Raw genomic sequence first — 12,828 nt, 5'->3', positions numbered from 1 at the left:
ACATTTTTATGGATGAAAATATGTTGGCTATAAGACAATTTATGAAATGAAAGAAAAATCATGCTTCCTGCAATAATGCTTAGAAAAGAATCTAGGGCATAAAATAGCCACAAGTTATTAACTTAAATCTGAAAAGACTTTAAATGCCCAACGTGTTCTTATTCCACTTTTTAAAAATATGAAACGGGCCCAGAAAATTGTCATTTGTCCTCCTCATCAGTATTATAGAACAATGCTTTTCTCCTCAATTTTACTTTCAATATTTTGAGCTTTATAGACATTTCTCAATGATAAAGCAATGCAAATAAAAGACAATAATAAAATAATTTTTGTTATTCTTGAAACTCTAGTAATGCCTACGACATTTATAAATTCTTGGCTGATCTCCCCTACCTTCCACCCAGTTTTTCATCCATGGCACCAATTTACCAGTGTATTAGGTCAATCTGCCTGAACCAGATTTAGATTATCAGATTGAGGTGAGGGTGGAAGGTTGGAATTCATGCAAACATGGTGCGTGTTACTGATTCTTGTATAAAATCATGCAAATATTCTTTATCCTAAATCCTATTTACAATGGGCACAGTTTTCCCCCCAAAGTCAGAATATGAAATCATTTTAATGTTGTAATATTCTAGATTTTTATCCATATCAGCTACTGATTCCAGATTTTCTAATTCTCTGGACAATAGAGGCATGAGAAAGAAAACAATTTGGTGGTTCTTCAATTAACACTACTTCCAAGTAAATGAATGAAAAGATAAATGAATATAAGTAATATTTTGGGAGTTTCACAGAAAACAGTCTTTCTTGTACCATGATATATTATGACTTTTAAAAAATTACTGGCTTTAAATAGTCTTCAAATGAGGGGGAAAATACTACTATTATAAATACTTATGGTTATAGATTTGGAGCCAGAAGATACTTTAGGTATCATGTTGTCAATTCCTTCATTTTATAGATGAGATAACTAGGGCCAAATGAGGTAGAGTGACTTGCCCCAAATCATGTAGATTGTAAGTAACTAACAGAGTTATTATTTTCATCCAGATGCCCAACTTCAAATCTGTTTATCTTTCTACCATAGTAAATTAACTCCCTTCAGAAAAATGTATGTTCACCAAGGGGAAAATGTCTTTAAAAAGATTATTATATAAGGTCAGCAAAAGCACTCAATGTTCCATCTTTCCTACTAGAGTTCCCCTTCTCCTGTGCAGCCCAGCTATCATTCATAACATCAACCTTTCTATAATCCAGGTCTTCCCAAACCACCCTCTGCTTCCTGGCAGCAAAAACAGTCGTTCCTCTTTTGGTAAAACTGCACCTTCTTTAAGATAGTCTTCCTAGATGCCATGATTGTGGCTAGCCCCTTAACAGATTTTGTTCCAGATATGCTACTGGGGTAAACTGAATAAATGTTACACCCTGAGAGGGAGTTTGTTGTGATCATACCTAAGGTAAGTATCAAAAACCACACTGGACCAGGTAGAAAAAAAAAGAAATGTATTCTGATTCACATCCATTATTAACTAGTTGTTTGCTTCTAGTTGGGCAAGTTGTCTCCACTTTCCCACTGGCAAAAGGGGAGACTTCTATGATATACAATCTAAATGGGAGAGACAATGTGATATAGACACACCTCCCTCCAGCAGATATTGCAATACCCTCAAAAATATATGTTTTATTTCCTTTTTGTGTATATACACATAGTCTCTTCCAATAGAATATAACTCCCTGAGGGCAGGAACAATTTAATTTTTTTTGTCTCTGTATCCCCAGATCCTGTCACATAGTAGACAATAAATGCTCATTGCTGGTTAGTTGATAAAAGATTGAATGCTGCATTAGGAATGAGGAAGACCTGAGTTCTAATGCTACTTCTAAGACTGCTCTATGTCTATAGGAAAATAGCTGAACTTTTTCGTACCTCAATTTCCTCACCTGTGAGATGTCAATAATCATACATGTGCTAGCTATTGTACAAGGTTGTTGGATTTTTTAAAAAATGGGAATCAAATACTGAAGTACCTGGCTCAGAAGATCAAATGACATACACAAAGTGCTATATAAACATTAGCTACTATCATACCATCATCTTCCTCTTCATCATCATCTATTCCCTTCCAGCTCTAATATTTTTTGATTCTAAGATATAATTTGAGGGCCATCAAAGGGTCCTCATTTCACAATACCTCCCTATAATTCTTCTATTCTCCTCAATTTGTCTTGCTATATCCTTCTTGTTTCAAGGATATGGGCCTTCATCAGTGTGGATACCTTTACTGGCTCACATCACAACCTTTTATGTGTCTTATTCTTGGCAATTCCTAGAACTTAAAAAAAATAAAACAAAGAATCATACAAAAGCTAAATTAGTGAAGAGACTCTTTGAATTTAGTTCAATTCCTCAATTTGAAACATTGCCTCTTAGAGGGCTTGGACTCCAGGTATTTCCACCTTGGACATGGGGATTGGGCATTGCCATAATTTGGATTTGGATTTGCAATCCAAAGTCACCTCAAAGTTTTGAAAAGGCACTGGGCTAAGATTTGGGTGGCCACTGTCATGGCTGAAATGCCCACCCTATTGCTCCTAAGGATTTAATCATTAATTATCCTTTAAATGAAAATTTTATCAAAAGAAACAAGGCAAAAAGACATTGTTGGCTATTAATCCCTGATCTTGAATTCATTTCCTAATGCTGGGTCTCCTCTACTAAAAGAGAAGCTGTCTTAGGAGAGCATAGGAAAAGACCTTGGAGTTTTGCTTTCTCTGGAAGATACCAGTACTACCAAATTGGAAAAGTTTTGGTTGTTGGCAGGGGGACAGATTTGGATAGGACCTGCCTAGTTAAATTCAAAAATCTCATCACCAGAAAACTGGTCACCTACTAAAAGAGTGTGTGTGTATGTGTGTGTGTGTGTGTGTGTGTGTGTGTGTGTGTGTGTGTGTGTGTGTTTTAATTTTTGGCCATTACATCTTAAAGAAAGAAGTAAGGTTTATGTTGGGGTTAAGGAGGTAGCAGAAGGTGGAACAGTTTAATCTGTGCTGGTGAGTAAACTACTTGGATGAAATCATGGGTACTTTAAAGGATTTATATTTAAAGATCTTTGAAGTATTTATAATCCAAGTAAGTGAGCAGGACCCTTAGTGTGATACTAAGAGTAATAGATCTGGAATAAAAAGATATGCCTTTGAATCTTGACTCTGCCATTTACAACCTATGTGATTAATGTGCATATCCCTTAAAATCTATGGGCCCTGGTTTTTCTCTTTTTAATCTGTAAAATGAAGAGACTAGACTGGATGACCTCTAACTTGGTTTCTAGTTCTAAAACTAGGGTCCCATAGCCTGGGAAACAGGAGAAGTGAGTTTAGATAAGGATAATGAATCTAGATGGGAATGGGGGAACAGGGTGATAAAATTTCCTTCCCCCTTTAGAAAAAAAAGTTGAGAAAAGGATGGAAAAGCATAAGAGCTTTGACCAATTCATGATTTTTTTCTGCTATAATACTGAATCCATGACATGATACAATATGGGGGGAGGGGACCATACTGAGTCAGAATACTTGGGTTCTAATCTGAATTCTATCACCAGTTCACTGTGTGACCTTGGGCAAGTCATTTAAACCCCAGATGTCTTTTCTGACCTGTAAAATGAGCTTGGTCTCAATGATTTCTAAGATCCCTTTTCAGTTCTCAGGGGGATTCTCTGATTCCCTGTGAATCCAATTCTCTGACCCAGTTTTAGAAAAATATGCAGAGGAAGTTGTCAGATTATTTAGAAACAAGAATGCCTCTTTTTCCCATCCATCACCCCCCAACCCCAGGAGCAGTTGTTCTGCCAAATTGATGCTCCGGCTCTAAGAGGACATGATGTGGAATGGTGGAGCAGATTTGGGGGGGTTCTGTCCCCCTAGAAATGTGGAGTCCCTAACTTCTCTGCTTTCAACCCCTCAAGTCACTTTTGTGCATGGCTCTTCATAACTTCAACCAGGAATGCTGGGGCTAATTCTGTAGTCCCTGCTCACCCTAGGAGTGAGCACAGAGCAAGCAGGAAATACTCAAGCTGCCCTGAGGGGAGGACTCTGCTTGCCCCTCAATGACTCAGGAAGGAACACAGGCTCTCTGGGGACAACCCAGCTCACTGATACACTTTCAGCTTAGCATGCTCACAGATTAATCACAACCTCCCTTCCTCATTTCAGAGTTCTAGTTCACAACTTGTAAACAAACACTTCGGCTTTTACCTTTTTGGGCTCTGGCACGTTATTAATATAAATAGTGTAGATTCCACTTTTATTAAAACCAGCTTGATACACATCTGCACAGTCTCTAAATGGTTTGTCCTCCTCTCTTTTTGCACTCTTAAGTAAAACTGCAAAGAAAGAAATATGATATTAACAGGACAATTAGTATCCAAAAAGGACTTCATACATATTTTTAAAATTTGTAATGTTTTCAATGCATTTGACAATTGAAATCTACTGTGCTTAAAACAATAACAATGATAATTACAGCATAATGGCCTAAGGAGCTTTTAAAGCAACTTCCAAAATTAACAAGCTGGCAAAAGGACTTCTTGAAAGCCTTAATTGTTTCCTTTGATTTGTTTCTCTGCAGACAGTCATAGCAAGTGATTGATGCTCTAAGCTAATAAGGTGAGATAGAAGCCCTCCAAATCGCAGATCTGTGAGCTACTGTGGACCCACTTCCCTGGTTCACAGGCCTACTAAGGCATGGTGTTAAATTCTGCAAACCAGTATCCTGCAGCAGAGAATGACTAGTGCTAAAGAAGTGATGAATGAATAGAACAGAGGAGGGCTACCCTGAGTCAGCTCAATCCCATAGCTAATTTTGTGTCTCCCACGAGGGAAACAGTATACTGGGTGCTGGGTGAAGTTCTGGGGATATGAAGACAAAAACAAATAAAAACAGTCCCTGGATCTCCATTATACTAGAGGGAAACAACTTATATTCAGATACAGAAATATAAAATACCAACACATTAAATACAAGGCAACCTGGGTGGGAGTGGGGGGGGGGAAGAGGGATTACTAACATTCAGGTAAATTTAAAATAGGTCTTTTCTACTAGGTGAAACTTGAGCTGGTTCTTGAATGAAAGTAGAGACTCCAAGAGATGGAGAGTTGAGGATGGAGAGCATTCAGACATGAGTGACAACAGACAAAAGTATAGAGGAGGGAAATAAAACATCATGTGTTGGAGATGGCAAATAGGCCAGTTTAGCTGGAACACGCAGCTAGCATGAAAAGGAATAAAGTGAAATCAGTCGGGAAAGACAGAACAGAATCAGGTTGTGAGGGGTTTTAAATGCCAGGTAGGAAATTTAAGGACATGATGGATACTTTGAGTGTCATTATACACCTGACAGTCAGGGTAGAAAGTGCAAAGGATACTGGACTGACAGGAATGGTTTGAGCTTGAATTCTACCTCCACACTTAGTAGCTACATGACCACAAGTCAGTCACCTAATTCCTCTGGGATTCAGTTTCTTCATATATAAGATGAAGATCATAAATAGCACCTACATAGCAGATTTGTTTATAAGAATCAATTTACAACCCTGAAAACTACCCTGTAAATGCCAACTATTATTGCTATAATAGTTGTCCTTACAATATTAAAAGAATTAATTTGGGGTAGGTTTGCTATTAAGACTTTACTTTAAAAAAAAAGCATGGACAAGAATTAATCCAGGAGAAATCAGTTCAGGGCATGAAAAGTTTGCACTTTGGACCATTTAGGAAAAGGATACTGAAGGCATAGAATTATCTACTGATTTTACACGCACACACACACACACACATACATACACACACATGGACACACACACAGACACACAAAAACATACACACTACAAAGTTCTTTTTAAAAATCAAATTTAATAAATACATGCATATATGTGCATAAACATACATAGCATATAGCACTTGGGAGCCTAGAATAGGAAAGTTGGTAAACAATGATTAATAAAGCAACCCCTGGAATGTTGATAATCATTTTAATGCTACCTGTCTCTGCACAATCAATTTTTTTCTAGATCTTTTCATATAACCTTTTTTTTGTGAGGCAATGAGGGTTAAGTGACATGCCCAGGGTCCCACAGCTAGTAAATGTTAAGTGTCTGAGGTCAAATTTGAACTCAGGTCTTCCTGAATCCAGGGCCAGAGCTTTATCCAACTGTGCCACCTAGCTGCCCCTCATATAACCTTTTAAAATAATTTCCTATAGAATCAGTTTTTTTAAAATGCCATTCAAAGCATGGTGTGGTAAAAAGAACTTTGAAATTTGACTTTGAAGATCTGGGTTCAAATCCTCACCCTGACATGTATTGTCTGAATGACTTTATCAAAAGTCAATTTATATCTATGACATGAGGGGATTGATCTAAGTGACCGGGACAATCCACTGTAGCTTTAAATTATGACCCTATCATCTTATGGACTGGTTTCTTAAGTGAAACTGAAGTTTCTCTTTCCTACATGTTGAAAAAAAGAAAGGGAAGAAGAGAAAAAGAATTGTAGAAAGCCTAAATTTTTAAGGCATCCAACATGGAACGGACCATTATTGAAATTTTTAAGCTTTATGAAATGTTGTTAATTATAGTAAAGAGCCATGCTAAGGATATCCCACTCTTAGTTGTTAAGCCAAAGGCATATTTCCTTTAAATTTATAACATATTAGCAATCTTCAAAGATATTTTATTATATGTGGGATTTCTGCTGTCATTTGCTTCACTTTCTCAAACCCTGACTCTTAAAATTTAAAAAAAATGTTAATGCACTTGATTTTCAGTTCTCTGGCTAGCTAATAAATGCCTGTGCTATTAGTCATTTTATACTGTAATGGATTATAATAACCATAACAAGAAAATTACAAGTCAATTTTTGAAAAGTGACTTCAAATGCTCTAATAATCTAAATTTTTTATTAGACGGTGTCTGAAATTTCAAAGCACATTATTTACCAGTTTATAAATCATCTAAATTAATGCATTTCATATTTATGGATGAATAACTGCCTTAGAGTGAATATATTTACATTTCTCCTGACATTTTAAATTAGGTTTCCAGCTAATAAAGGAATAGGGCATTGAAACTTTTCAAATATCTGTCAGATATGTTGTGGTAACCTAAAAATGACACTATGATACTTAATAATGCCACACTTGTCTGCCTTTTGTGCTGCCAAGTATGTCTGATTATGTTAAGTGCATTAATAAAGCATTAAAACAAAACAAAACCGGAGGAAAGCTTACAAAACTCTGCCTAGAGAGCCCCTATGGAGATTGTTTAAAAAGACACAATAATAACACAATAAATAATGGTATGAAGTTGGGATGGACAGAACACATCACTTAGAACCAGGAAGATATGAGTTCAAATTCTGCCTCAGATACTCATGGAGTATGTAACTCTGGGCAAATCACTTCCTCTCTGTCAGCATATTTCCTCATATATAAAATAATAATAATTAAAAATTAAAAATGAGGATAAATAATAAAATGAGGATAATGCTTTTTAAAAAACTTTATGTGGTTGTGAAGATTAAATGCAATAATATATGTATAATGGTTTTGTGAATCTTAAATCACTATACAAACTTATTATTAAATACAAACATATGTACATATCCACATGCTTGTGGTGCATGTATGTATATTCTCAAACGTGACTTACCCAGACTCATGGGTAGTATATGTTAGATAATGGACTTGAATCTAAATAGCATGGCATAGTGGGAAAAGAACAAGCCTGAGAGCCAGGAAGACCCAAGTTCAAATCTCACCTATGATATATACAGGTTATGTAACCATGGGGAATTCAGTAAATTTAGTGTCATGAAAAGTAAATATTAAACAGCATAAAATTATAACCAAAATTCATGAGCCATTGTGTGAATTAATTAAAATATGAAACATGACCATTTTAATCTAAGAATCAAAGGAAATCAGTTTTCCCATGAAAAGTACATGGCATGGGAAAAAATAGTATATGGCATGCCTTATGCCTGTCTAGTTGAAGCTTTTTACATATTTGTCAAATTTAAGGTAACATTTTTGATTCATACTAAATTAATTCCCAGAAGGGAACATAGTTCCTTCCCACTTTTCTTCCTCTCTTCCCTTTCCACTCGAAGTACTGTAGAAGCAGAGACAGTATCTTTCTCAAAGACTTCCTTTCTGTAACAGGAGATGGCACAAGGGTAAAGAAAAAAGGAAAAAAATATAAAGACTGAGAAGAAAGATAGCTTCTTTATTGGATTTCGCATGTTCCAAAATCTTACTTCTTACTCATAAAAAGCAAGTGATGGATTTTTCAAGAAATCTTTGTGGGTTGTAAATGAGGTGATGACACTACCTTGTAACCTTGAGCAATCACTTAGCCTCACTGGGCTTCATTTTCCTCATCTGTAAAATGAAGTAGTCATACTAGGTGGCCTCTGAGGCTCCTTTCAAATCTACATTTAAGATGAATCTATGACTCCATCTAAAATATAATTTTTGTCTCATTATTATAATCAATGTATTTTTTAAAAATCTGCTTTGTACTAATTATATATCACTAAATTTGAACATTCAATTAATAAGCCTATATTATTAAGGTCCTACTATGAGCTAGGCACTGTGCTAAGTGCAAGAGACACAAAGGAAAGTAAAAGGCAGTCCCCTATCTCAAAGAGCTCATAATGCAATGGAAGAGACAACAAGCAAACAACTATTCAAAACAAGTTATGTACAAGATAAAATGGAGATAGTCCACAGATGGCAGGCCTCAGAATTAAGGGAGACCAGGAAACGTTTCCCATAGCAGATGAGATCTGACCAGGGTCTTGAAGGAGCAGAAGGATTTAGTCTAAGACACACTAGTAATAGTACGAAAAATGGTCTTAGGTTGGGATTGTGAATCAGAAGCAAATCAGGGCAAAAGAAAATATTACTCCACAGAGTGGGAAGAGTATAGAAAGCAAAAGAGGAACATGAGGGAAGTTAAGTATATGTCTTCAGGCACAGCTGGTTTAGCCATTTTACAAGAACTGGTTAGTTACTAAATCCACAGCATACATACACATAGCCTAAGAAGTGTATGTAAAGTGAGGACAGAAGGACATAAAATACATCTCTCTCCTATCCAGAAAAAAGCTTTACAATTTATTCTATAGTTATTTATATCTATGAATATCCCGCATGGAAATGTAGATTTTCTGCATGGAAGAGGTTATCATTTATCATGTAAGCCTCTAATTGTCTTCACCTCATTGTGAGCCAGCAACAAGACCCTAAGCAGCCAAGGAGCAAGCCTGTTGTAACCCTAGGAATCTGGATTCAGAATTTAATTCTGTACTTTAGTTTTAAAAGGAAGAATCAGAAACACTTTAGTATCATAGAAGAACTGATTTTAAAGCTGTTTGTTTCCTCAGCAGCAATTCAGTCTAATCCACAGCCCACGAGAACCCAAAAAATGGTAATCCAATATTTGCTTGAATAGGTCTAATTAGAGGGAGCCTGCTACCTTCCAAGGTATTCTCATTTATACATAGTTTTGTGTTGGGTAATTTTTTCATGTCATTATTTTTAAGTTTACCTCAATTTATATTCTTCTTAAATCAACAAACATCATTAAATTATTTTACTAGATTAGTCTGTGTCCTTTTAATATCTATGCATCATCCTACCACAGGCAACCAGCAATTTGCAAAGAAGTTGGAGTCCAAAAATCAGTGATGTGCAGTTAGCCCTGTGACCTTTTGCAAATCCCTCTACTCTGAGTTTTAGTTTCTTCAAGTATAAGTAAGGGAGTTGGAACTGAACCAGGTGAAAATATTTGACCTAATGGATATTATCTAAAAGATATATGACACAAAGGGAGACTAGATAGCAAGATAGATAGATACTTGGAATACGCTTAGATAGATAGATAGTAGCCTATGCTTACTAATGGGAGTAAATGAGAGATCCAGACAAAATTCTCTAAGAAAATTTGAGGTGGAAAAGTATACTTTCAGTGGGGGTGACCACCAAGCTCCATGGAGGAGTTAGCACCTGAGGACAGCCTTGAAGGGTGAGGAGAATGCTAAAGGCAGAGAAAGGAAATACATTCTCAATTTCAAGGCTAAGGGCACCATATTTGAAGAAAAGCTGTTCATGCTGTCCCCTCATTCCACCAAAATAATTACTTTTGGGGATAGGGGATTTAACAAATATGTGTGTGCATGCATGAATTCACATATACACACTCCTATTGATTTATATATACCATACATATATACACACATGCATATTTGTGCTAATCAGGTACATGTAGATTTCTATCCCATCCCTACATACAATAAAAGAGCCTTGAGGACAGAGACAGTTTCATTTTTTTTTTATCCCCAGTGCCTAAAACTGTGTTTGGCATACAATATTTACTGAGTTTAATTGAAAAGAATGGAATTTTATATAAAGTTTATAAAAGTCATAAATATTAAATCAATATAGAAGGGTAGTTTGGGAAACAAGATAGGTTTTAGAAACTCATAAATATTAGATTAAGGAGTTTGTATTACATCCTCTTCTTGTTTGTCACTTGTTCTGGAAGAGGACCATGAAATTGGGAGGTGATGTTATGACTTGCACTGAATTTGATTTAGGTGAGGGAAGGCTGTGCAAAGTCACCAACCTTACTCTCTGCTCCAGAGCCATCTGTGTGCAGTGGTGAGATATGGGATAGGGATGATTGAAGATGGTCCTGGATGTTTGAGGCAATTGGAGTTACGTGACTTGCCCACACAGCTAATAAGCATCTGAGGTGAGAGAAGACCTGAACTCAGTCTTCCCAAATGAGCCAATGCTCCATCCACTGTGCCAACTAGCTGCCCTATATTATATCCTATAGACACAATAAGTAGCCACGAAAATTTTTTGAACAAGATTATCATTGTTAGACCTGTGCTCTGAGAAGATTATTTTAGAGAAGCATAAAAGACAGATTGGTATTAGTATACTATGACTTATCATATATTACATCTGTACACATACACACACACACACACACATATATATGCACACGTATGTGTGGAAATGTGTTTGTATGTACACACAGTGTTCCAAAGCACTTTATAAATCTTGAAGAGAGATGTATATATTTATAGGTACATTAAAACATAATTGGGGGGCAGCTAGGTGGTGCAGTGGATAAAGCACTGGCCCTGGATTCAGGAGGACTTGAGTTTGCATCCAGCCTCAGACACTTGACATGTACTAGCTGTGGGACCCTGGACAAGTCACTTACCCCTGATTGCTCCCCCAAAAAATGTAATTTGGAAATATTTAACAAAATAAATAAAAATATGGATAGAACATAGATAATGTTAATATGTGTTTTTTTTTAAGTCAGTATGTGGCTACAGGGATTCTTATATATGCTTTAATATCCCCACATCTATTTATAGGAAAACTCCCTGAGACTATAAAGAAGGTATCAACTTATACAGGTAGAGATGACTTCATTATTTAGGAGTTCTCTAGATTAATGAAATCATAGGCTTCAGCCCTTTTTCTGTCTCTCTGTTTCTATCTCTCTTCTCTACCCCATTCTCTCTTTTTCTCTCTCCCTGTCTCTCTGTCTCTGTCTCTATCTCTGTCTCTCTGTCTTTCTCTCTATCATCTCTCTGTGTATTCTTCTACCTATGTATAAAGATACACATCTTCTTCCAAGGTTTACAAGGCTTTAACTACAACAATCCTATGAAATATGTAAAAAAATAATATGATCCCTATTCTTTAGATGAGGAGACTCTGAGAGGTTAAGCAATATGGCCACAATCAGTTAATGAGGGGAAAACCCAATACTAGAATCCATGTGTTCTCATTCTAAGTCCAACACTTTCATTCTCTCAAGAATAGCTGTTTGTGTACATGCTATCTTTTATGCTGAGCTTAAGCTTCTTACCCAATTATCTTTAAGTTATACTGGCATATATTATTCAATATTTATTTGTCAAATTAAAAATGATTGGTTGAATAAGACATTGACAAGTGAATATTTTAAGTTAAGGAGCTTGGATGTGTAAAGTTCAAAAGGAAGAAGAAGAGATTTACAGCTGGCAAGTCCCAAGCTGTGAGTAGCATGCTGGCCACAGCACTGACTGGGAAAAATTAAAAATGGTGATGGGAAAATTGGCTATTATATTTAAAATGAAGCACCTAGTTTTCCTTGAGAACCAGGGAAGTCAACCTAGAGTTTTTGCTGTGTCAAAAGAAAAGAGAAAAGGAACTCTAAGGGAAATGATCATTATTTCTTTTAGTGATTGCATTACAGGCAGGCAAATCTCTGTTATGCAATGGGAAAGAATGAGAGAACTAGCAGGTGGATAGCTCCATCTATCACCAGCAACCATTCACTCCCCCATATGCAACCTGAGATCCAGACATTACTTACTGTTTACTTTATCCAATTTTGTCTTATACCTGCCAAATCAATTAGAATCCAATCCATGTTACAGCCCTAAGACTGACCACAGGCAAGACCATGAAAGCCAAAGGCTCAGGGTCATTTCAACTGAGTTGAACCCTCAAGGAAAAAAAAAAAACTTTCTGGAATGTAGAACTGGAGATTACTAATCTTAACAACACTAGGAAAGATCAAGAAAAACAATTAGCCCTACCAGCAAAGGGTATTTTCAAAATGACAGAAGAGAATCCTATCCATTTCCTCACTAAAATTGCTTTAAAGTGATAAGATCTTTTTTGGGGAAGGAGTATGGTGTTCTACATTGCTCTTAATGTTGACCTAAACTTAGTTTAATCCCCATTATTG

The 12,828-nt window shown here is 36.2% G+C and overlaps 1 protein-coding gene across 1 annotated transcript in view; it reads right to left on the bottom strand.

Annotated features, from left to right (window-relative positions):
* The window catches only part of ANGPT1 (angiopoietin 1), a 328,587-nt gene that overhangs the window by 84,679 nt on the left and 231,080 nt on the right, over positions 1-12,828 (bottom strand). Inside the window, exon 5 of the mRNA XM_043979816.1 lies at positions 4,255-4,382. Coding sequence (XP_043835751.1) covers positions 4,255-4,382 — 128 coding nt within the window. The remainder of the gene's footprint in view (positions 1-4,254; positions 4,383-12,828) is intronic.

This window comes from Dromiciops gliroides, chromosome 1, assembly GCF_019393635.1.
Source record: "Dromiciops gliroides isolate mDroGli1 chromosome 1, mDroGli1.pri, whole genome shotgun sequence".
NCBI lineage: Eukaryota > Metazoa > Chordata > Mammalia > Microbiotheria > Microbiotheriidae > Dromiciops > Dromiciops gliroides.
Note: the sequence above shows the minus strand (reverse complement) of the source record. Positions and strands in the feature narration are given on the sequence as shown.